The sequence below is a fragment of the Phocoena sinus genome, chromosome 20, assembly GCF_008692025.1.
Source record: "Phocoena sinus isolate mPhoSin1 chromosome 20, mPhoSin1.pri, whole genome shotgun sequence".
Taxonomy (NCBI): Eukaryota; Metazoa; Chordata; class Mammalia; order Artiodactyla; family Phocoenidae; genus Phocoena; species Phocoena sinus.
In genome coordinates this window covers 26,625,384-26,652,241 of record NC_045782.1, presented here as the reverse complement: position 1 = coordinate 26,652,241, position 26,858 = coordinate 26,625,384, and the positions used below count along the sequence as shown (strand labels likewise).

The window sequence follows — 26,858 nt, the reverse complement described above, 5'->3', positions numbered from 1 at the left end:
TGGGCCAACAAAGGTATCTTTAAACTTTATATGTTTTAATTTTTGGCAAGGAGAATATATTCTGTGTTGCACGTATATTTAAAATTTAAAAATAAAAGAATGAAAAGACAGTTATCAGCTCTTGAAGAGCAAGTGACTGGAACTTAGGCTATGGCCACCTGACGTCTAAATAATTATTTGGAAACAAACAAAAAGAGATAAATTCACTTGATATTTACTAAAATCATTCCCTTCAAAATTAGTAATATATTCACACCCTTCAAAACAAGTGAAAGTAGGCTTGGCATTTATTCCGTTCAATTAAACACACAGTTTTTGAGCGCCTTCTGTTTGCTGGGGATACAGGGACACGTGAGGCAAATTTTGCTCTTGTGGAGTTTACATTCTAACACAGGGGAGAGAGAAAATAAGGAAATCAAAACCTGGAGAAGAATATCATACAGTGATTTCAGCGCTATGCAGAAAACGAAAAGTGATGTGATTAGAAAGTGACTTTAGGCTTTGGATTTGGTGGCCAAAGAAAGACTCTCTTGAAGATGTGACATTTAAGGTGAAATGTTAAGAAGGAGTTAGACCGAGTAATGATCGAGATTAAAAGCACTTGATCATTTCAAGCATAGGGAATAGCAGTCCAAAGGCCTTCTAATAAGATAGTGAGGAGTGTTCAAGGAATGGAATGGAGGCTGGGGCATCACGGGTGAGGGGTGAGCAGTCTGAGATGAGGTTTGAGAAGGAGCAAGTTTGTAAGTCAGGGTGAGGATTTTTACACCTATTTTCATGAAGCAGATAAAAACATCTGGGGACGCATTCTAGCAACCCGCCTAAGGCTTGTTCTTTACGTAGTCTTAATGCTTGCAAATCTTTGTCTTTTGAAGGTGGATTTGATTTCAGGAAACCTCTCTAAATCATCGGAAACCACGACTGGTGAACATGGAGGGTGATGACGCTGAGCAATGCTGTTTTGGAACAAAAATCAGATGTGACTCTAAGCAATGAGTCAGATTTTCTCATAAACTGGCTCTGAGGACAAACCCAAAAGCGTTTAGAGCAATGGCAGCACTGTTGGAGCAAGTGTGGGGTCTCCCATGTGGACCCTCTTAAAGGATAACATTCGAGTGGATTGTAGACTTTCTGGTGTGTTTGTTTACATAAAGCCAGCCTCATTAGTTTATAGTCACACCTCTTAGACGTGCCCTGAACCAGTCCCAGCGCCAACACGGACCCTTGACTACTGCAGAAATAGTGGTGCATCCTGACCAGTCTGCCAAAATTGTAACATTGGTGTCTGCACCACACTCGGCTGACAGCTACTCTGCGATCATATTTTATGAAGTAACCGAACATAATTAATTCTGGGAGACATTTCTTAGTTCCACAGGCAGTATCCAAGGGAAAGTGAGAGAGAGGGGTTCACAAAGGATTGCAGAGAGAGAGAGAGGAAAGGGTCTAGAGAGAAGGGAGAATGCAGCTATAGGAAAGGGCAGAAAGACTAAAAATGAGGAGCGTTCTGCCATATTATTAATCGGTGTAGAAATAAAAACAGTCAGGCTACGTCTGCAACCAAAGTTCAAAACAATGCCTGGAAAACTCAATAACGGCAACAACAGCAGGTTCCCCACAGTGTAACTTACTTGAAGACAAAGTTTTCTTCATACATTGTGTGTGCAAGTGCACTGTACACGTGTGTGTGTGTGTGTGTGTGTGTGTGTGTGTGTGCTAAAATTCAGTACCTGCAGTTCCCAGCAGTATTAGGCAGGACTTAAAATTCAACTGAAATTTCAACGGAAAATTTATCAGCACCTACATATGTGCCAGGTTTTGGGGTCAAAAGATGAGATAACATCCGTGTGAGTGACCAGATTTGCACGCGGTAGGTATCCAAAAAGAACTAGTTTCTTTACGGTTACTGTTTATAGAGCCGAAATGATGCCAAATAGATAGCAGCCTCAGAAAGGCAAGGACCTCATTGATGATTTGGTGTATTCATCCTGGAGACTGTTGAAGTGTGATTCGAGGGTGGAGGCAGGATGTGAGTTAGAATAAGGGAGGGGTTTATGACGAGGGACTTTCAGTTATGGAGCAAGTCTTTCTCAGCTGTTGTTCAACTGAGTATGAGTTATGGCAAATGGGATACCGAATGGATGAAAAAAATCAAAAGTATAGCCCCCAGGTATCCTGTAGTACCTTTGTACATTAACTTTCCTAGCGCTAGTCCTTTTAGATTCTGGGCCTGTTTCCTGAGCTTGGCACACGTATGTGGGATTCTACTTCAACAATGGCTAATGTTTTCTCCTAGAAGGAATGAATATTACTTTGTGCTGCTTACCTAAAGGTGGGAGGAACAGAAAAAAGTTGCCGAATAAAGATAGTAGATTCATCTAATGAGCAGGCTGAGGTTCTGTGTATATTTAATTTATTTTTATTTTTATTTTTTTTTGCGGTACGCGGGCCTCTCACTGTTGTGGCCTCTCCCGTTGCGGAGCACAGGCTCCGGACGCGCAGGCTCAGCAGCCATGGCTCACGGGCCCAGCTGCTCCGCGGCATGTGGGATCTTCCCGGACCGGGGCACGATCCCGTGTCCCCTGCATTGGCAGGTGGACTCTCAACCACTGCGCCACCAGGGAAGCCCTCTGTGTATATTTAAATTTGAGGCAGTGTGCAAATTTGGGTGGCCACTTCTGGAACTTTCCTTATGAATAAGGAAATGTACATGGTTGAATTTCAAGCCATGTTTATTCAGAACACCTTCATATAGCTCTATGATTTCAGGGGCTAAAGCCCAGAAGACATGCCTGACCAGTGGCTTAGAAGGTAAATCCCTAAACGTATCTGTGTCTTTGTGATTCCTGTTACGAAAGGAGAGAATTACAGGGGACTTTCTTCTGAGTTACGTCAGGATCTTTGGTTGGCATACTGAAAAGAGTATTGGGCTGTTTTCAGAAGGGAACACACAGGGGAAGGGAAGACAGAAAATTTACCCTATTAGAAATCCTGAAATATTTAACAGGCATTAGAAGAGGACAGATGGAGTCAGGGAAGGAAGGGATTGAACATCTGCAGTGTGACAGTGAGTGTGCTAATGCTTTCCCACAAATACCAAAACAATACAGAAGATCTGGGTTCAAATCATGGGTCCACCACTTATTAGCTTTGGAGCACTGGATGAATTATTTGTCTTTATTTCAGTTTCCTCGTTGATCAAAACGAGCAAACTGACTCTCATCTCACAAGCCAGTGGTCAGGATCAAGTGAGATGACGCAAGCAAAAGCATTTTTGCAATGTGTAAAATACTCTAAGAACTTAAGACCTCATTCTCCTATCCTGCCTCTGCAGCTTCTGGGGATCGGTTTGCAGTGGGTGCTTGCTTATCTGGTTCTAGCTGGGAGACTCTGGTTTTTCTCATGGGCTGGCTCATACTCATGCACAGAAACAATTTGATTTCTCTGGTACTTGATACATAAAGTGAATTAAAAATTCCTTAAAAACAGACTGTGTTCTTCTATCCTGCCTCTTTTCAACAGGAATGGCATCTCAGCTCATAGGACAGCACAAAGAAATACACCACAGGGTTTTAGCAAAGGCACAAAGGGAAAGGTACAGGGGCCCGGTGGCCACAGCCTTCTTTATTATTTATTTGGAAAGACAGTGAGTTCACACAGCAGGATTCCAGGCGTGGTATCTCACACACTTGGACTTGAATCCTTGACATCCCTATTCATTCGCTAGATGTGTGACCTTTGGTCAGTCACTAAACCCCTCAGAGTCACGAATTCCTCTTCGTCAAGATGGAGTTAATAACATCATCCTGAAGGGCTAGTGTGAAAACTGGAGATAATGTATGTGGAGATTTCACAGGTTCTCAATCAATAGTCCTTTGCCATTTTTACACATGTGGGAGTCTCTACGTGATCCTATCTCTTTAACTTTTTGGGTGGCCAAGGTGACTTAGGTGTCATATTTCCTAGAAGCTAAAACCTGGGTTTCTCTCTCACTGTCCTTTACAAGTTTGTGATGGTAATGTGGTTACCATCCCACAGGGATTGAGAAAAACCAGGGATCTTTTGAATGAATTTGCTTTCCGTTTAACTAAATATTTAGTACTTGGGTTATTTTATGGAGATTTAATTATGCACAAGGGGGATTGGGGAGATTGGGAGTATTACTGGTTTCATGGAAAATGCAGAAATTCTTTGCAGCGTCTCAGGTAAGTAAGACTAATGTTTCATCCAGCTCAGTGCAGGCAACATCTGGATGAATGGTCTCCTTGTTCCTATAGAATGGGGCTCAGTCTGCATTCTCTATGTTCAGACCCCTTGATTCTCTCTCCGCCGCTCTCTCACTGCATCTTTAGGACAGACGTTATTGCAACATAAATTGGAAGGCAGCAAATAAACCTTTGTGATTTCTTCCATCCTTATTTGCCCACCCCTCCAAATCCTCCAGTTCCACTAAAAAGAAGGAGCACTTTGATGCTGGAGCTCTTATTGAAGAGCCCCAATGCTACTGAACCCAAGTCCTCATTCTTTTTGACATGGACGTGGTGAGTTTAGCATTTTTAAAATAAAGAGTTTTATGATACAAGGTTCTGCCTCTGTACCTAGTTTTTGGGTGGCAGGGGTTTATGAAATTTAGGAGCAGAGATGTGACCTCTAATTATATATTTGCTCGCTTCTCTGTCAGCCTTCTGGGTCTCACCACTTGGAAGTGAGTGAATCAGTATTAGTGAAACTAACAATTTGATGAGTTTACTTTTTTCTTTCAGGAAACATAAAAACTGTGGCTCAGAGCCATTGTGGTCATTGGGTCAGAGAGTTTGCACCTAAGGGAACATGAGTGCCTCCCTCAGAACGTTGTGTGAGGATTAAAGGAGTCAATACATGTAAAGTGCTCAGAATAGTGCCTGGCACAGGGCAAGGGCTATATGATTTTATCCCATCCACTCCTGGGCGGGGTCTATGACCTGAGAGCAGTTCCCTGTGGTAAGTACTATCAGCTCTACTTCAAAATACATCCAGAAAGAAGCCATTCACAAAAGACCACATACGATGGGATTCTGATTATATGAAATCTCCAGAAGAGGCATATCTATAGAAACAGAAAGTAGATTCGTGGTTGCCCAAGGCTGGGAGGAGTGGAGAGGTTGGGGTGAGATAGCCGAAGGGTATGGGGTTTCTTTTGGGGTGATGAAAACGGTCTAAAATTGACTGTGGTGATGGTTGCACAAGTCTGTGCATATACTAAGAACCATTGAATTGTACACGATAAGTGAGTGAATTGTATGGCATGTGAATTATATCTCAATAAAGCCGTTAAAAAGTACATTCAGAATTCCACCGCTGCTCACCATCAATGTCACCACCAATGTCACTACGGTGCTAGTCCAAGCAACTGGCATCTGTCTCCTGGACCATTAGAATAGCCTCTTAATTGGTTTTCACAGTTTCACAGTTGCCCTAACCACTGTGTATTCTCCACAGACGGCTGTAGTGATCTTTTATTTTTTTATTTTTATTTATTTATTTTTTTTTGTGGTGCGCGGGCCTCTCACTGCTGTGGCCTCTCCTGCTGCAGAGCACAGGCTCCGGACGCACAGGCCCAGCGGCCATGGCTCACAGGCCCAGCTGCTCTGCGGCATGTGGGATCTTCCCGGACCGGGGCACGAACCCGGGTCCCCTGCGTCGGCAGGCTGACTCTCAACCACTGCGCCACCAGGGAAGCCCTGTAGTGATCTTTTAAAATATAAAGCAGAATATGTCTTCCTCCCTCCCTCCCTCCCTCCTTCTTTCTTTCCCATGCCACGCAGCTTGTAGGATCTTAGTTCCCTGACCAAGGATTGAACCTGGGCCCCAGCAGTTAACGGCACCGAGTCCTAACCACTGGACTGCCAGGGAAGTCCCCAGAATATGTCTTTCATCTGCTTAAACTGTTTCACTGTCTCCCCATCACACTTAAACTCAAAGTGAAACTTCTCACCTTGGCTAATCTGCTCCTGTATGATCTGGTCCCTGTGACTTGTCCCTCAGCCATCACTCTCCCCTATGTTCATTTTGCTTTAGCCACACCGGCCTTCTTGTTCTTCAGATATGGCAGTCTCTTTCCTACTTGCCCCAGAACCTTTCTGTTTGCCATTCACTCTGCCTAAAATTTGACCCCATATCTTCTCATAGCTCATTCCTTGATATTGCCTAGGACTAGGCTCAAATGTCACTGCATTAGAGAGGCTTTTCTTGCCCAACTCTATTAAAATAGTCCCCACTCCATCAATCTCCACCCATTCATTCACTTTATTTTCTTCATAGTATTTATCACTATTTGAATTTATATATCACTATTTGAATTTATATATTAATTTATCTGTTTACTTGATTGTTGGAAATCTACTCCCCTAGTACGTAAGTTCTTTGAGCGTAGAGATTTTTGTCTTGTTCACCACTGCATTCCTAGTACTTAGAACATGCCCTTTCCTCACTGTTTGTTGAATGAATGAATGGAACCACCATATTGACTGTGGACAGAAAGACATTAACACACACATACTCATTCTCTTTTCTATCTCATTCTTTTTTCTATGTATATGCCCTGTGCTATAGCCTCACTTGGAGTCTTTCACATATCTTAAAACTTGCATTCAATTCTTACGAGGAAGTTCCTTTGAGGTTCCTTTTCAATAACATTCTGTGTATTCTATTTAGAACGTAACTTGATGCCTAGACTGATAAACACTATCACTGTTTGCATGAAAGTTCATGAAAACACGTAAAGGATTTCAGAGCCTATGCTTAGTCAACCATTCATTCTAAGGGCCAGCAATGGCTATTTCGGTGGCATAAAGCTGCGGTCTGGCCTTAACAGTACATGTTTTATTCTTGAGTTTACTTACAGTGTGGACTTTCTTGGGCCCCTGTTCTCAGAAGAATCCTAGCAATGGGCACATTGTTGGTCATGATGGCAATATCCAGAGGTGTCAGTCCCTCACTGTTAGGTGTGTTGAGATCTAGTTCTTCCGACGTGTACTGATACAGGAGGATCTGCACAGCATCCATGTCTTGCTGTTCAACTGCTTCAAACATGGCTTCATTGCCCTGGAAGTTCTGGAAAAGCATGAAGCAGGTTCGCACAATTTCATAGACCAGCTTGTCTTCATGGCCTAGCTGTTTTGAATTTTAGGGACTGCTTCAGTGACTGCATTCCCACTTATAAGTGGTATAACTGCTATTTATTCCAAGGTCTCCAAAGTAAACACTGTTGGACCCTCCCTCCATCTTTTTTAATGAACATTGAAAAGATCTGTACGTTTAGATGCATTGAGACAATATAGAATACAGTCTATAGATAAGAGCAAACATCAGTTTTTCTCAAACCAGTCTTCTGTGGAATACTGTTCAGTAGGCCGTCATAAGGTGTTCTATGAAGAAAGTAGCATGTGGTCAAATGAATTTGGTAAACATTAGATTAAACCAAGTTACTGCATTATTTTATTGTAAGACCCCTCAAGCCCTTTAGTAATTTTAACATGCAATTATGACTCTCTAATAGGTGAGAAATATGACCTGTTTCAAATATTTTTTCACAGAACATATTTTTCATTATATTTGTTTTAACTGTCCTGGAATAAGGTTCTACCAAACACAGTTTGGAAAACGCTGGCATAGATAACACAGCACAGGTAATTTAAATTATGACTAGCTTGGAATACACTTTCTCTGTTTCTCAAACTCATCCCCTCCCTTTCCGTCCCCGTGTTTTGACTGTTTCTCAGACTGTTACCAGATCATGGCACTGACCTACCTGTTGCTAGTCTTAGTCTCCTCCATCCCTACTCCATATTGATACGAGTAGTCTTTCTAAAATTTACACTGCTACATGTCCCTTCCTTATTTACAAATCTCTAGTAGGTCCACACTGCCTGACTCCCTAACTCCTAGACTCCTTTATACTAACCTCTACACTTTCTCAACCCTGAGCCCCAGCCACTGAATACCTGGCATTTCTGAGACCTCAGGTGAGGGGCTCAAGAGGTGGTGTCCAGGGAAGGTTTCAGTGAATGGGTGGCAATTGCTTTTAGGGCCTGAGAGGGCCAAAAGTTGAATATTCATAGGATACAAATCACCTATAGAAGAGAATAGCTAAAGACAGTATCTTTCCTTTGAAAAGTTCTTTCAGGGGATTAATAGTAAGCAAAGGAGAAAAGCTTTAGAATTCTCTCAAATACATATTTCTGTAGCTCATGGGATAAGAGCAACACATATACTATTCATACATTTATCTGGTATCTTCTTCAAGAGTTGCCAGGTGTTTAAACATGTTGAAATACCAATGGTCCTGAGCTAGCATAGTGGTTGCCTGGTTAAAATGTGGAAGGTCTTCAGTAACCACATGTTTAGGTAGGCAGGTTTTATTTTTAGTCTCATCAAAAATCAATTCTCCCATTCAAAGGCTACAGGTCGACATAGCTGAGTGCGTAACACATGAATGAAATTGGAGGAAAACACAAAGTTATTATGCAAATGCTTGTTTTGACAGAGGGGACCCAGGGGATAGAACTGTTTGATATGCAGCTCTCTTTGCTACATGGCAGTCTGCTGAACCGAAAAGTGTTTTGTCGACAATCTGCTAAGCTGAACAGCCTCTGATGCTTAGGCCGTAACTCAGCCACAACCAAGCCCTCCCAGAAGATGAGTTTGAAATGAGAAAACAAACTAGAAAACAAATGAGTGCAAAGTTAAAATGCTGCCCTGTCCAAACAACACAGTTGTGTATTTGTTTGTGATTCTTAGTATGTCTAATTTCTCCTGTGCCATACTTGCTGTCACTCTTAAGTCATTTCCTTCGCCATGCTTTTGTTGGCAAACTCTAGTATGCTTCTATCTGGAAAGGCTAGGGCTCATTTCTGTTTTAAGCTCAAACAAATGGTGCCATTACCCCCTGCAGAAATACCCTTGCTGAGCATGATAATATTATGCCCTCAGCTTCTACTGAGGGGCAGTATAAGAAACTGCTATGTGAGAATGTTTATAACATCCCCAGTACTACTCTTTATTCTCCATTACATAATTCACTATGACATCTTATAGAAGCCAGAGGACTTAGCAACAGGAAGATATTCATTTGGTATACTTGCAGTTATTAGCTAGTGGAATGCTATTACCAATTGTCCTTTCCCTTCTGCTTTGACTGACTAGGAACTCAGAGGTAAATGTAATGATAAATTTTAGGTACTGTATTTGCCTAGGTTTTTGGTCTATCTATTTCTATTTCCATCCCCACTATTTTCTTTTTCCAGTTTTTTTCCTTCCTTCCTCCCTCCCACCCTCCTCCCCTTCCTTCTTTCTTTCTTTTTCCCTTTCTTGCTCCCTTGCTGTCCCCCACAATCACCATCGCTATTGATTTATTTACCATTGTATAATACATTCGCATTTTTTTTTGTTTTTGCCTGGATTCTGTCTTGAATGCCTTTGGAAAGCATATGGGGTATACATTACAAATAAGTAAATAAAATATTGTTCATTCAATATTTGAATGAACACTGGATTTGAATGAACACTGGATCTCTCAGAAAGCCTATTTAATCTCAAACTCCATATTTGTCAAGCTGCTATTTTGTGGGCTCTTTGGTCTATTAGAGAAAGAAAAACTAAGGGAAATAAAGGAAAAGAAATTAAGAAAAAGAAAGGGAAAATCTCACAGTCACTTAAACTTCGACTAACATATATATGTGCAGTTCCTACCTTACCTGACTTTCAACATTTATAAACTTGCAAACATCAGGTTCTGGAGTAAACGTGGATCATCGTAGTATCTCCTTAAATCCAAACACAACTGCACTAATCAAACCAAGATGAGAATAAAGAGTTTTATTACCACCGAAGTCTTTCTGAGACTCAGCCGGTCAGTTCTTGTTCTAAAAGAGGCTTCATCAAACGAAGAGTGGCTCCCTTTCAGTTTCTCAGAGAGGTTCCGGTACAGGCGTTTGGCAGCACTGGGAGATGATGGGGCGCTATGTTTTTTTGACTGAGAAAGATGTAAATTCTGCATTTGTTGGGTCATTTTCACACGGCAATTCCTAAGAGGAGAAAAATCTAATGTCGTAATAATTTACACAACATAATTATAAGTTGACAAAAAATTTTATCATCCCCAGTAACCATCTGGAATCCTAATAAAATATTATAGCTGGAAGGGACCTTAGAGATCATCAGATCCAGCTTTTTCATGTTATAGATGAGGAAGCTGAAACCCAGGGAAGGGAAGCAGCTTGTTGATGGCCACATAGCGAATTGGTGGCAAGAATGAAATGACAACATCCATTTACTATATAAACATGTGCATTTACATACAAACATATATGACTTGAGCCTCTACGAAAAATCTTTTGATCTCTGTCCCACTGGGAGGAAGTATCTCAATTCTATAACCCAGGGAGTCTGTTCAATTATTCTTGGCTATATATAATTGGAATTTTGCTACTTATACTCTAGATGCTGTCTTCTGTTGGGTGTATAAAAGAGTGTGGTTGTTTCCTGCAGATCCCCCTTCTCTCAAAAGTGTTAAACTGTGCCTGTTGTCCGAGATTTGTTGGACTATCGCAGTGCCCAGAGCTTTGGGGAATTTGTACCGATAGGCTCATCCCTGCTCACCCCAGATACTTCAGATAGTGTCCTCCAGGACACTTAGTACTGGCATTCTCCAAGTAGTATTTGACTGCTGTTCCACAAATCTCTAAACGGGTCCTCACCAACGTCATACCTGAGGTCAATTTCCAGGAGGTTAGCTATGGATTTCAAAGGCTGTCCATCATTATGTTGGGTATTGCTATTGAAATATTGATGCTACCAAGGCTGTTGCTGCCTAGCATGTGTGTATTGGATGAACAAATGTATGAATGAAATAATTGGCCAAGGCAGTTATGTGCAAGGTGTCTCCACCCCTGGTGCAGCCTCTGGTGCATTGGACCCAGGCCTCTGGAGCATGCAGCCGCCTTCCCACCACCTGCCCTCAAATATCCAGTGGAGTCTTCCATTGGTAATGCTGCCATTGCCACTTAGCCGTGACCCTTAGGACATCTTCAGTCCTTGAATTTTTATAGCTTTATGGACTCTGATATAATACCATGTAGAATCTCTTTTATTGACCAAACTCTTCACAGCACTGACTTCAGTGATTCTCCAACTCCTACAGGATATAACCATATTCTTTAGCTTTACATACAAGTGCTTGCCTCTCTAGCTTCATCTGGTACTGTACTTCTACATTATAGGTTTCAGTCTTTCTGATCTCCTTAGAGTTTCCTAAGTGGTTCAAACTCTTTGCTACCTCTGGGTCTTTGTATGCACTGCTCTGTATGTATTAAAATTCCATCTGTGCCTGCATCCCCTAGGAAACAATTGTTGATCCTTAAAGTCTATGCTCAAGTAGTTTCTGACACCCCAGGGCAAATTTGGATATTTCTTTACTCATTCACTCAGTATGTGCTTGTTACAGTAAATACTTTATCACGTTACAACTGTTTGCTCGGCTTTCTGTCTCCCAGCTGGTCTATATGCTTCACAAGAGCAAGGACTGCTAAATATTACTTTTTATATCCCCAGTACCTAAAATGTGCCTGTCTCAGGGTAAAAGAAATATAACAGAGATTAAGATGTGAATCTCCTCTTCCACCTACTGAATATGGGATCTTGGGCAAGTTACGTAACATGTCTGCATCTCATTTTTCTAATTTTTGAAATAGAGAAAATAACAACAACTACATATTATGGTTGTGAGGATTTGTTGAGATAATGAATGTAAGTAGCTTAGAATGTAGGCAGACTTCTGGCAGCTATCATATTTATTGTAGAAGATACGCAGCAGATACTTCAGAGTAAATGAATGCACATTTGAGAGTCTATTACATATAATATAGTAAGGGTCTACCCAGAAAGCTCATTTCCTCTCATGCTTCTGAACTGGGTTCCATGTCCACTAGCACCAACTAACCTTGACTTCCTTGCACTTTAACAAATGGAGATCCATCTTCATTACATTGTTGAATGTCTTTAGGCACCTTTTAAGTCTTGCTTGTAATTTTCTCCAACACAGACTTCCTGGTGCCTTCTGAGGAGGTCAGACCTATTCACTATTAGTCATATTCATCAGGCCCTACCCATTCTCAGCCAAACGGCCACATTTACATTTGGAAGGAGGATGTAAAGCACTGTCTGTAGTGTGTATGTACATGTGGGTATATTTTCATTAATTTTTAATAATCTTTTAATTTACACAAAAGCAGTAGGTGATTTGGCATCTTCCTCTTTCTGCCTACAAATCTTTTACCTATAATTCAATAGCAGCCATAGCACTTCCTCTATGTCTTAACCATTCCCACAGAAATTCCAGATTGATATGCAAGCTAGCTTACATGGGGATTGCCTTTACTTATTTACTTCTGCCTCCTGTCTCTAGCCTTTTCCTTCAGCATTAAGCCATCTGTCTTGTCTACATCATTATCATTCCCCAAATAACTACATTCTTTAGTATCTCCCACAGTGCCCTGGAGTCCAGTAAATAAATTCTTGTCGATTGATCAAATTCCAGTGACTTGCCCTCTAACTGATGACACCTACCCACACGGTCACTTTTGTCTTTGCTCATCTCCTGTCTGTTCCCTTCACTCAAAATAGGTTGACTTTCTCTGTCTCTTTGACTTCCTTCTCATAGTACCCCAGCTGTCCCTTCCTTCCAGGTCATCCTTTAGCACGTTTCTGTTTTTCTAGATTTCATCTATCATTATATTTTCTTTTCCTTCTCTATATTTAAAATTTTGTCTGATGAGAGATACTGAGAAAGACAACTTTCTATTATCTGTTCTCATAAACATGCACACCCTTCCCAGCTAAATGTGCTCTTACATTTTTACCATGGAAAGGGAAAAGCGTTTGAGAAGCAGAGGAGCTTTGGCTCTGGAATTTGGCAGACCCAAGCTTGAACCATGATATTTTTATCTGTAATCTGTGTAACTTTGGGCACTTTAATAAAATTCTCTGAGTCTGTGTAGTATATAAAAAGGTTTATTACAGAGTTGTGAAGATTAAATGAATTAACAAAAGGTATGCATCCTGTTGGGTACATAGTAGCCACTCAGTAACTAGCAGCAATTATTAAGGTTACTTCAAGTCTTCTTCCCAAACCAGAAACACCAAAGTACACTGTAATAATTTAAATAGTTTTGTTTGTTGTAAACATTGTTTTGAATCTGATTTTATGTATTTACTATACTTCATTTTTATTTTGATAAAAATACGTTTAGATATTTTAGTGTGTATGTTTACAGTAAGTTATGGTAAAACAGAAGTACCAAGTAGAGCTTCAGACTGTTAGAGGGAAGAGAGGAATAAAGATGTCTAAAAATACTTGGGAAATAAAAAGAAACAAAATTAGGAAACATAATAAATAGAAATATAAAACGAAGGAGTAGGATTAAGACTGAATATGTGAGCACAATACATTCAGATGGTTTACTGTTCCTAATAAAAGGTAAAACTCTCCAACTGAGATTTTTAAATGGCCATTTACAAGTGGTACACCTAATTAAACATTTCACAGAAATATTAAAAACGAAAGAAAAGTATGACAGTGGGAATGGCAAAATAAGGACCTCTGAAAATCCTCTTCTACATAAAAGCAATGAGAACATCAGCAAAAATTGTCAGAATTAATTTTTCAGAGCCCTGGAAATTAACCAAAGGTTTGAAGCAATCCAGGAAGTGTTTATTCAAGAAAAGTAACTGAATTTGGTAAGAATAGTAAGCTTTGTGGCATTTTTAACTTGCTTCATTCCCATATTCCTCAGCTCTGTGGTAGCCTTGAAGACTAAACAGCCTACATTCATAGTAAAAACCAGTAGCCTGGCAGCCACTGGATGGTGCAGAATAGTAATGGAGCGTCTTTAAAACCCCATTTTGAGAGAATCATCATTATTTGACACTTCTGGTGGTTCCCTGGAAGAACTCACTCACAAGACTTTTTTTTTTTTTTTTTTTTTAATTTATTTGACTCTGAGTTCACCAAGTGCACATAATCTTTTCCTCTGGGGCATCTATTGAAAACAAACATCAGCAATGGCTTAATATCACAGCTGCCTGAGGTGGTGGATAAGAATGGTAGCAAACAGTAGATAACCAAAAAGCGTAAAAGGAAAAGTTGAGGAATTAGATGTCCATAGAGGGCTTTGAAAAGTTCTGACACGTTCCTGGGGATCTAGCAGGTCACAGGCATGCCCAGAGCTGAGAGCATTCTCATAAAGTACCTGAGAAGGTCCTAAGCTCTCATCTCTGTCTGACTTTGAGGCTCTGTGCCAGCAGGATGTGAAGGCTAAGGCAGAGCTGTCAACTGCCTGATGAGTCTTGAAGGTGTGCCCCAACATATACATAGAACCTCTTTGCCAAGATCAGTTCTAGGCCTTTAAGGAAATTTGTGTTCAGTCATTAGCTGACCACTGAGCTAACCAAGCAAAGACTTCAGTGGCCACATATGACAAGAATACAGACTTTACAGATATAGTTCTGTACTTTACAAATTCAGTTAGAGGACAATCTGATTTCTAGAGTTGCCACATTACATTATTTAAGATGCCTAGCTTTCAACAGAAAAAAATATGAGACATGTAAAGAAACAACAAAAAATTTTTCCATTCACAGGAAATAATGCAGTATATTAACATTGCCCTTGAAGAAGTCCAAATGTTGGGCTTATTAGACAAAGACTTTATTTTTTTTAATATCTATCTATCTATTTATTTATTTATTTTGGGTACAGTTGTTTTACAATGTTCAGTTACTTTCTACTGTGCAGCTAAGTGAAGTAGAGTTCCCTGTGCTGTACAGCAGGTTCTCATTAGTTATTTTATACATGTTAGTGTATATACGTCAATCCCAATCTCCCAGTTCATCCCACTTACCCCCTTTGCCCCCTTGGTGTCCATACGTTTGTCCTCTACATCTGTGTCTCTATTTCTGCCTTGCAAACCAGTTCATCTGTACCATTTTTCTAGATTCCTCATATATGCGTTAATATATGTTATTTGTTTTTCTCTTTCTGACTTACTTCACTGTGTATGACAGTCTCTATGTCCATCCATATCTCTACAGATGACCCAATTTTGTTCCTTTTTGTGGCTGAGTAATATTCCATTTAGACAAAGACTTTAAATTGTATATCTTAAATATGTTCAAAGAACTAATGGAATTCATGTCTAAAGAAATAAAGGAAATTATGAGAATGATGTCTCACCAAATAGAGAATATAAATACAAGGTAGAATTTATAAAAAAAAAAAAAGCCAGAATCAAGTAGAAATTCTGGAGTTGAAAAGTACAATAACTGAAATGAAAAATTGACTGGAGGAACTCAGTATCATATTTGAGCAGGCAGAAGAAAGAATCAGCAAACTTGAAGATAGGTCAATTGAAATCAGTTTTAGGAGCAAAATGGAAAAAAATAATGAAGAGAACCAGAGTCTTAGAGATCTGTGTGACACCATCAAATGTACCAACATATATATAATAGGCATTCCAGAAGGAGAAGGAGGAGGAGAAAGCATATTGAAAAAATAATGGCCAAAAACATCCCCAAATTGATGAAAAACATTAACCTACACATCCTAGAATCTCAGTGGACACCTAGTTGGATAAAGTCAAAGAGATTCACACCTAGATACATCATAATTAAACTGTCAAAAGCTAAAGACAAAGAGAAAATCTTGAAAACAACAAGCAAGAAATGACTCATTATGTACAAGGAATTCTCAAAATGATTTACAGCTGGTTTTTCACCAGAAAATGATAGAGGCCTGAAGGAAGTGGTTTTAAGCACAGTGTCAAAAGTAAGGACTCTGATACAAAAGTAAGGACTTTGATACAAGGCTGATCTACTTTTAGGTTTTGTTTTTTCTACTTATTAGAAAATTATTCAAATAATTTTATTAGATATAATTAGCTGTATGATATTTAGCAAAATATTAGCTTCAATTTCCTCATCTTAACAGTGGTCCCATCTCAATTTTAATAGTCATGTCTAAAGGGATATTAAAGTTTTAGATAATACATACCAATTGTTTAACAGAGTGCCTGAAATAAACAGATGTTCAATAAATATTTTTTGAACATCTATTTATTTTAGGCCTGCTGTTTCCAGGCAGCTACTGGTCTGCTTTTTGATACTATAGATTAGGTTTCATTTTATGGAATTTCATACAAGTGGAATCATCATCATTCACTTTTTTTTTTTTAACCTGGATTCTTCTTCTTTATTTTTTTTTTTTTTTATGATTTTTTTTTTTTTTTTTTTTTTTTTGTTTGTGTGTGGTACGCGGGCCTCTCACTGCTGCGGCCTCTCCCGCCACGGAGCACAGGCTCCGGACGCGCAGGCCCAGCGGCCATGGGTCACGGGCCCAGCCGCTCCGCGGCATGTGGGATCCTTCCGGACCAGGGCACGAACCCGCGTCCCCTGCATCGGCAGGCGGACTCTCAACCACTGCGCCACCAGGGAAGCCCTCTTCTTCTTTATTTGAGGGTCAATTTTTAAAAATAAATTAATTTATTTTGGGCTGCATTGGGTCTTGCCATGCACGGGCTTTCTCTAGTCGGGGCAAGTGGGAGCTACCCTTCATTTCGGTGCATGGGCTTCTCATTTCAGTGGATTCCCTTGTTGCGGAGCATGGGCTCTAGGCACCTGGGCTTCAGTAGTGGTGGCGCGCCAGCTCAGTAATTGTGGCTCGTGGGCTCAGTAGTTGTGGCTTGTGGGCTCTAGAGCACAGGCTCAATAGTTGCGGTGCAGAGGTTTAGTTTCTCCACGGCATGTGGGATCTTCCCGGATTAGGTATTGAACCCGTGTCCCCTGCACTGGCAAGGTGGATTCTTAACCACTGTGCCACTAGGGGAGTCCCGAGGGTCAATTTTTTTTTTAATGGTAGCATTTCTTTTTTTTTAATTTTAATTTTTTAAAATTGAAGTATAGTTGATTTACAATGTTGTGTTAGTTTCAGGTGCACAGCAAAGTGATTCAGTTATACATAAGAATATGTATATTCTTTTTCAGATTTTTTTCTGTTACAGGTTATTACAAGGTATTGAATATAGTTCCCTGTGCTATACAGTAGGTCCTTGTTGTTTATCTATTTTATATACAAGTAAGTCCCCTACATACAAACAAGTTCCATTCCAAGAGTGCGTTCATAAGTCCAATTTGTTTATAAGTCCAACAAAGTTAGCCTAGGTACCCAACTAACACAATCGGCCATATAGTACTGTACTGTAGTAGGTTTATAATACTTTTCACACAAATAATACATAAAAAACAAACACAAAAAACAAAACATTTTTAATCTTACTGTACAGTACCTTGAAAGGTACAGTAGTCCAGTACAACAGCTGGCATCGAGTGGCTGGCATCGTGTGAACAGGCAAGAAGAGTTACTGACCGGAGGAGGGAGAGGAGGTGGGAGATGGTAGAGCTGAAGGATCATCAGCAATAGGGAATGGAGGGTAAGCTGCAGTTTTGCTCACACGTGACATTGATGGCATAGGTTCTGGTTCCTTGCTGGATTCAATTCTATCTACCCTCTTGAAAAAACGATCCGGTGATGTCTGGGTAGTAGCTCTTTTTTTCTCATCATAGATAATATGGTAGCACTGGATTGCATTCTGACCGGCTGCTGCAACCTTTGTGTACCATTCTACGTTTGGGTCCTGTGCCTCAAAAACTAACAGTGCCTTCTTACGTAAAGAAAATCCCCTTGCCATTTCCTACATTGTGAATCTCTTCGGTTCTTCAGTTATTTCTTCTTCCTCTTGTCTCTCTTTGTCCTTTCTCTGGGCCTCCAACTCCATCAGGTCTTCATTAGTAAACTCCTTGTGTTGCACAGCAAAGAGTTCAATGAAATTGTCCTCTTGCAGCTCTAGCTTGAAATAAAGGTACTGTACTACTGTACTCTATACAGTACTGTACAGGAAAGTACACAAAAGCGCCACCACTTGTAGAGGGTGCATGAACATGACAACGTACGCCAGACACATGAACTAACTTATGTGGTTGGACATACTAATGCACGTTTGCATCTTTGAAAGTTTGCAACTTGAAGGTTCGCATGTAGGGGACTTACTGTACAGTAGTGTGTATGTGTTAATCCCAAACTCCTAATTTATCCCTCCCCCTCCTTTTCCCTTTGGTAACCATAAGTTTGTTTTCTATGTCTGTGAGTCTATTTCTGTTTTGTAAATAAGTTCATTTGTATGATTATTTAATAATCCCCATAAGTGATATCATATGATATTTGTCTTTCTCTGACTTACTTCACTTAATATGATAATGTCTAGGTCCATCCATGTTGCTGCAAATGGCATTATTTTACTCTTTTTTATGGTTGAGTAATATTCCACTGTGTGTGTGTGTGTGTGTGTGTGTGTGTGTGTGTGTGTGTATAAATCACATCTTTATCCATTCATCTTTTGATGGGCATTTAGGTTGCTTCCATGTCTTGACTATTGTAAATAATGCTGCTGTGAACATTGGGGTGCATATATCTTTTTGGATTATGGTTTTCTCTGGATATATGCCCAGGAGTGGGATTGTATGTGAACTCTAGTTTTAGTTTTTTAAGGAGCCTCCATACTGTTCTCCATAGTGGGTGTACCAGTTTACATTCCCACCAACAGTGTAGGAGGGTTCCTTTTTCTCCACACCCTATCCAGCATTTATTATTTGTAGACTTTTTGATGATGGCCATTCTGACTGGTGTGAGGTGATACTTTACTGTAGTTTAGATTTGCATTTCTCTAATAATTAGCGATGCTGAGCATCTCTTCATGTGCCTGTTGGCCACCTATATTTTTACCTGGCTTCTTTAACTCAGCTTTATTATTTTGAGAGTCATCCATATTGTCATGTCTATTAGTAGTTCTTCACTTTTTAGTGCTGAATAGTATTCCATTGTATGGGTGTACCACTATTAATCAATTTTAAGGTATTATTTTAGTAATAATAAAACTTTAATAAGACTCGGGATTTGCTCTAAAGAAAGAAAATATATATATTCTTCCATGAAAGACGATTAGGAGACCTGAGTTACAAAGAGCAGGGGACACAGATTGAAGGTGTGCTGGTCTCTGCAACATGGATACAGGATTAGACTTTAGGAGATAGTTAACCAGGCAGAGATTCTCTATGGGAAAGCTAATTTCTAGTTTTATGATTTTTTTTTTTGCATCCTAATAATTTTTTTATCCCCAAATCTTTAATAAAAGTCATGTTAAATGTTATGGTCTGTCAAACCTTTAGGAAAGAAATTATACCAATCCTATATAAACCTCTTTAAAATTTGGGTTCATTTTTGAAGCCCTGGTACCAAAACCAGAAAAAAAGGCATCACAAGAAAAGAAAGCTATTGCCCGATGTCTCTCATGCACATAGAGGCAAAAAATGTCAACAAAATGTTAGCATATAAACTTCAGCAATATACAAAAAGGATAATACATCATGATCAAGCATGGTTTATTGCAGGAAAGCAAGTTAGTGTAACGTTCAAGCATAATTTATTACATTAACAGAATAAAGGGGAAAAAACCATATGGTCCTCTTAATAAATGCAGATAAAGCAGCATTTGACAATATTCAACATCCCTTTATGATTAAAAACAGTTTCAGGAATATAAGGGAACTTCTTCAACCTGATAAAGAGAATCTGCAAAAACCTATAGCCAACATTATATTTAATGATTAAAGACCAAGTGCTTCCTCCTAGGATCAGAAACAATGCAAGAATGTCCACTCCTACCTTTTCTAGTGTTCTAGGCGTTCTTGCCAGTGAAGTAAGACAAGAAAGATAAAGGCATATAGATTGGAAAGAAAGAAGCAAGACAGTCTTCATTTGCAGATGACATGAAAGTTTTGTAGAATAATCTAATAAATCCTCAAAAATCTACATAGAACTAAATGCAGCAAAATATATGCAAGACCTATACATTTAAAACTACATGACATTAATGAGTGAATTAAAGAAGACCTAAATAAATAGAGATATACCTTCTTCATGATCAGATCAGAAGAATTAGTATTGTTAAGGTGCCAGTTCTTCCAAATTGAGCTATAGATTCAATTCAGTCTCAATCAAAATTCTAGCAGCCTTTCTTTCTTTCTCTTTCTTTTTCTTTCTCTCTCTTTCTTTCTCTCTCTTTCTTTTTCTCCCTTTCTCTATTTCTCTCTCTCTCTTTCTCTCTTTCTCCTTCCCTTCCTCCCCCTTCCTCCCTCCCTCCCTCCCGTTCCTTTCTTCCTCCCTCCCTCCCTCCCTCCTTTCTTTCTTTCTTTCTTTCTTTCTTTCTTTCTTTCTTTCTTTTCTTTCTTTCTTTCTTTCTTTCTTTCTTTCTTTCTTTCTTTCTTTCTTTCTTTCTTTCTTTCTAGAAATTGATTGACAAGCTGTATGAAAATGGAAAGAATCTAAAATAGTCAAAACAACTTTGAAAAAGAACAAAGTTGCTTACATGACCTGATTTCAAGACTTATAAAGCTACAAAAATCAAGACATGGTACTGGTGTAAGGATAGCTATATAGATAAAGAAAGTGGCATAAGGATAGACATATAAGTGAATGAAACAGAGTAGAGAGCCCAGAAATAGCCTTCACATATATTATCAATTGATTTTTGACAAAAGTGTCAAGGTAATTCAATAGAGAAAAAGAATTTTTTCAACAAATAGTGCTGGAACAATGGGGTATACATACGCCAGAAAGAAAAGAACCTCAACTCCTACTTCATATCATATGTAAAAATTAACTTAAAATGAAGTAGATCATAGAACTAACTACAAAAGCTAAAACTGTAAAACTTTTAGAAGAAAACATAGGAGAAAGTCTTTGTGAACTTGAATAAGACAATGATTTCTTAGAGGAGGCACAAAAAGCACAAACCATAAAATAAATTGATAAATTGAACTTCATGAAAATTAAAGACTTCTGCTCTTTGACATATTATGGCCTGATCTCAGTTACACTTTTGGAGGACCTGTGAATATACCTGGAGCCAAGCTGTAAGGAAAGAGTGACAGTAGCCTGATCAATCCAGGTACAAAATGGCGAGAATAACCTGTGGAGAGTGGAGTCTCTTCAGATTTATTTCAAAACTACCTGTTCCCTGGGCTTTGGCCACTTGCTCAAATAGAGAGCTTTGGCTGTTGCCATCACCCTGTCTCTAAATGCCACCAGCTGTCTCAAGTGAAGGGTGGGTCCATCATGCTTGCTGTGACAGAGCTGCAACAGCTCTGACCCAACCAGACCCATGGAGGGAGGCTTCAGCTTCACTCATGTCTACCTGGAAGGACTGGGTAATACTATCTGGAAATGGAAAAAACTGGACCAATGAGAGACAGGAGACTGGAAGTAGCCAGCAGATAATTTCCTCTCCATTCCTTCCCTGTGGACTGTTTTGAAGGCTTCTTGGAAGCAGTCGCAGGCAAACAAACAGCCATATGTGTTTTCTTATGATGCCTTGGCTAGTTCGGTTACAAACCATCTGTATTTGTTTTCCCTCCTTCCTTGACTCATTTCCCTTTTTTCCTTCACTCTTGATGCCCTGAGGTTATATCTCCCAATACCTAATAGAATATTTGCAATTGACTCTGCCTCAGGCTAAGGCAAAATGTAATAACAATCCTATGAGAAAGTCAGTACTGTTATTACATCTTCATTTTACAAACAAGAAAACTGAGGCCCAGAGAGGTGATTAATTTGTACAAGATTCTACAGTCAGTAAATGGAGGAGGTAGCATTTGAACTCTGACTCCAAAGCTCGTGCTCTTAGCAACTCTGCTATTATTCTGCCTGAGGGATCTTGGTCTGGCTGCCTGTCAGCTTCTTCCTAGACCATGATTCTGAAGACAAGATCTTGCCCTCATTATGAGTTCCGGCATGTCCAGAGTCCCTGTCTCACAGGATCTTGGTTGTGGGGCTTTCTTACTGTATTTGTACTGTGAAAAATGATCTGAGCCAGTTTGGGTGAGGAGCGGTTGTAAGACAAAGCATATTAGAAACAGGAGCTCTAGCCATTCTTGACAACTGGGTAGACAGATACATTTAGTGAAGGGAATGTTTCTGACTGGGACAGGTTACTCTTCAGGCTGTGATGTGAACTAGGGACCTTCAGACTTCAACCTGCCTGTCACGAGATAGAAAAGAAAGTACGACACCCCCATTCTCCCCTGCTGTTAACACGACAGTTATGTCTTCGATTGCTAAAGGGTGGCCAATTCTATTACACTGATGATATATAACAGGGTGGAATCATCCTTTCTAGTTCCTGTGCATTTAAAAAAAACATATTCAGTTATTCAGTGACAAGTTTTGAAAAGTCAGCTGTGACTTCACAGCAAGAAGAAGACTGATTTTTAAAGTTTAACAGCATCTTTATGAGGTAGAAAGTGAAAAGGTAATTAATATTGGTTCTGTAGTTCAGTAAACCCTTATGGATAGCCTACTCTGTAACCTATGTATCCTGTAATAGACCCTGGTGATTCAAAGGTGAATAAGATAGGGTCCTCATAGGGTGACCAGCTCTCCTGGTTAGCCTGGGACTGAGGGGTTTCCCTGGTTGCAGGACTTACAGTTCTAAAACTGGGAAAATCCTAGGCAAATTGAATAAGCCGATTACCCTCCCTGTACCCCAAGGGGCTCATAGGCTAAAAAGGAGGGCAGATATGCAAGTGCATGTGGCTATGAAACAGTGTGATATGTGAAATTATGGAATAATAATATCTTTTACCTCTATGGCACCTTCTGTGAGCCAGACACTGTTCAAAATAATGCCTTTATATATATCAGTTCACAGAATCCCTTAACAGCCCTGTGAAGTAGGGACTATTATCATCCCCACTTTACGCAGGAAGAAACTGGGACACTTCTAAGGTGCAGATCTGGGATTCAAGCCCAGGTAATATGGGTCTATATCTGATAAATTAACCTCTAGACACTGCTCTCAAATGCCTAAAGCAAAGAATTAGCAAAAGGGATAATTGAGTAACTTCGTGGGTAACAGGAGGTGGTCATGGGAGAACGGGGTGTGGCAAAATGGATTAGAGAAGGTGATGCCCAAGCAGGAATTTAGGAAGGAAATAAAAAGTTATTCTAGGTAGAAGAGCTCAGGTTGGGACATGGAAATGTGAACTGTCATGGTGCTGCTGGTAAGTCAATGTCCACAGGAGCCCTAATGGTATTTTTCTGGGCTCTGACACGTTCACTGGTACATTTCATCCACCATGCCAGGAACTTCGGAAAGGAGCCTGGAGAGGTAGCAGGGCCAGGCTATCAAGGACTTCGCGTACCATTCTAAGAAGCATAGATTTCAACCTGTTCACAACAGGGAATCACTAGAGGACTTTAAGAAAAATCTGATATTTGCATTTTTATAGAATTACTCTGGAGGCATCCAGAGGGTGATTTGAAAGGGAGAGGGTTGTGGTGGGACCAGTGACAAGTGACAACCAAGTCTGAAGGTCTTGAAGAAGTCCCTGTGAGAGCTGGTGACTTCAACTACAGTATGTGACAGTAGGGATGGAGAGGGCTGGACAGATTAAAAAGATGAAGAAAGTAAAATGGACCAAGCTTTGTTAGTGATTGGGTGGAAGGGCTAAAGGAATCAGGAAATATGAAGGTAACTTCTATGAGCTTTGCTTGGCTAACTAGCCAAATAATGGTTCCACCAATAATTTAAAAAACAAAACAAAAGAACACAGGAAGAAGAGTGGATTTAAAGGAGAAAGATGGTAAGTTCAGCTTTCCACAGTGTGACTCTCAAGGGCCTAGAAGAAATCTAGATGATATTGTCTAAGCCAAGCATTCCACACAAAAAGGACTTGGCTTGTCCTAAAGACTGCTTAGTTTTCTGATCAAGAGTGAAATACTAATTATGAGGGAAGTTCTTGGAGACATGTATGAAATCAAAAGAAAGCAGGATAATTAATATAATATTAATGCAGCATTCTCTGGGTTTCCCCTGAGGTAGAAAACATTTAATACATTCATTTATGATAAAGTATTGGTGGCTTAATTTATTACTCCTCCTAAGAAATATCTGTATTTAATAAAAGACAGCAATACTTAACTGAATTCCTGATAAAAGAATTTCAGGTACCTCAATCCTAGAGATGGAACTTTTTTTGTGTGTGATTTTTTTCGTAAATGAGCCTTCTAGAACGAAATCACAGTACATTTACAGCTGCTAATTCCATGTACATGGGTATGGGGGTAATTTGAACATCTGAAAGTTGTCATAAATTCAATACATAGGTTTCTCTCATCCCTGAGTTAACTCCACCCAAATATTTCCACGTTTGTTTATTTCAGACATTTAAGACCTTCAGTATCTTGTCATCCTAGGTATAGAAAATCAGTTATTATTGACCAATAGTGAAAAAAATTATTTACATGACCTATTTATTTGAATTTTAAGTTTTTTTTTTTTTTTTTTTTTTTTTTTCGGTACGCGGGCCTCTCACCGCTGTGCCTTCTCCCGTTGCAGAGCACAGGCTCCGGATGCGCAGGCTCAGTGGGCCCAGCCGCTCCGCGCGCGGCATGTGGGATCCTCCCGGGCCGGGGCACGAACCCGTGTCCCCTGCATTGGCAGGCGGACTCTCAACCACTGTGCCACCAGGGAAGCCCAGAATTTTAAGTTTTTTAAAAAATGACATTTTTCACCTCTATTCTCCCCTTCTAATTCCCTAAGGGTAATCATGGTCCCTTCAGACTACTCCATATCCAATAGATGGGGGAAGGGGCAGGCATCTCCTCATCCCCACATAAAATCTCATTTGTGGGTTTCTGATGCATGATCTCTGGATTAAAATGTATGAACAATGATCTTAATTACCTATTACATCCTTTAACAAGAAAGATTTAAGTAGTATCTCATGGATACATTAATCGAGCTTAGCATATCTTCTTTGGAACAATCAGGAATGGAAGGAGTGGAGGAATGGAGATTCAGGGAGAGTAAGTGAATTTCTCAAAGACACACACTTAGTCTCAGAAGCAGCAAAAGGGACTTGCTTTCCTGACATCTCTAACCACGAAGCAATGCTGTCTCCTTTCTGTTAGGATGCCATCATTTGTGAAACAGCCAAATCATGTGGGAGAATGACCCTGCTCTTGTGATTGAGAGGCCTGGGGATACTTTCTACTAGGCAAAACGCCACCCATCTCTCAGATTTCTTAACTTTGGTTTTTATTTAAAGAAGCATGCTGCTCACTGTTCCAACATCATCCATCCTTGTCAGCACCCAAGGCTACAACTTCATCTGAATAGCCAATGATATCCTGCAGATAGAGTGCACCAAAGACATTAAATTCTATATAACATTTATGTGGACCCTGAGCCCACCAGAGATGGATTGATGCTGCCATAAAGTCTTGCAGTAGCCAGGCAAACAAAAGACTAAGGAGACATGGTGGTGGTGGTAGGAAAAGCAACAGCTTTCTCCATTCACCTTCCCCCTCTGCAGAAACTGGCTTACATCTTATTTAGGAAATGAGAAAATTAAATGAGAGTACAGGGATTTTTGGGGGGGCCCAGCATAGAAGCAAACTTAGCCTTGATTATCAGTGGTATTTCCAGCAGCCTTGGCTGGGCCAACAACCAGCATGGGTAACAGGGAACTCAAAATATCCCACTTTCAAACCTAGGGCATCCTCCCAACCACATATCTTCATGGAGTAAAGGACTTAAGAAACATGGGGGTAAAAGTGGCAGTGGATCAGGCAAGGGTTTGCATGCATGTCTGTTGTGTCCCCTTGGCAGGTACCCTCAGCATCACTATCATGACGTTATTGACGAGCATGCCCACCCAGGATGGACGAAATGCTGGCATTCCTTTCTGGATGTCCACCCTGCAGACTGGATTAAAGACCGCAATATGCCTGGATTTGTATTCGGGATTATCAGCATGACGGGATCCATCTTTACCTGATCCAACAAGTATTTGGTAGGCACTCAGGAACCGGAGTGGAAAATGATCTTACACAACAAAAGCATAATGTATTTTTCATAGCTAATGCTAATCAGTTATGCAAGCACAAAATGTCCTTAAGCTTGCTGCAAACACAATGACCAATTATCAGAAATGGGGCTTCTCTACCCCCATCCATACCTATCCACATAAACGTGTATGTGCTATTGCAGAACCACTCAGTATGTCTTGTGTGCCTTCTTCACAGACTGCCTGCAGCTAACTTTGGAAGATGCAGATTTTTAAAATCATTTAAACCGCAGCAACACATACACATTTAAAAAATAATCGGTAACTAAGAAAGCCCCACATTCACACGAAGAAAGACAACAATAAATGGGACTTACCAGTTTAGGTTGTCTGAGGCAGCAGAGGAACAAGTTGTTGGTAATTGTCCAGTGATTTCATTCAATAAATCACATTGGCTTTGCTTTCTCCTGTGGCTCAGCCTCTGCGCAAAGCAAGCAAACCTCCTTCCTATTCTGTGTAAAGAATAAAATGCGAGGAGGATCATTGCAGGCAAGAGCTGAAGTCCAAGATCACTAAGCTACTCTTAATGCAAAACAAAAGAGAAAATGATGCACGGGGAGACAGTAGGGGAAGGAGACAGCCTGGCTCAGAATCTAGGTGTGCTCGGCACTGCAGCCCTGGGAAGGCTTGATTTCTCAAGACCTTGTGCATCTAGTAAAATTGTAACTGTGAGGCCCATCAGGAAAGGCTGGCCTGGACAACAAGCTACATGGCAAACACGACTGAATCGAAATGGATTGTTACTCAAGGATGAGCAAAGGGGCAATGAGGCAGCCAGTTAGCTTTGCACTATGTTAACTGCCGGG

The 26,858-nt window shown here is 40.1% G+C and overlaps 1 protein-coding gene across 1 annotated transcript in view; it reads right to left on the bottom strand.

Annotated features, from left to right (window-relative positions):
* ANKFN1 (ankyrin repeat and fibronectin type III domain containing 1) overlaps positions 1 to 26,497 on the bottom strand; it is a 155,063-nt gene extending 128,566 nt beyond the window's left edge. The window contains exons 1-3 of the mRNA XM_032617038.1: positions 26,370 to 26,497; positions 9,863 to 10,064; positions 6,882 to 7,092 (exon numbers count right to left, since the gene is read on the bottom strand). Coding sequence (XP_032472929.1) covers positions 6,882 to 7,092; positions 9,863 to 10,048 — 397 coding nt within the window. The 5' untranslated portion in view covers positions 10,049 to 10,064; positions 26,370 to 26,497. The remainder of the gene's footprint in view (positions 1 to 6,881; positions 7,093 to 9,862; positions 10,065 to 26,369) is intronic.
* Between the last annotated feature and the right edge of the window lie 361 nt (positions 26,498 to 26,858).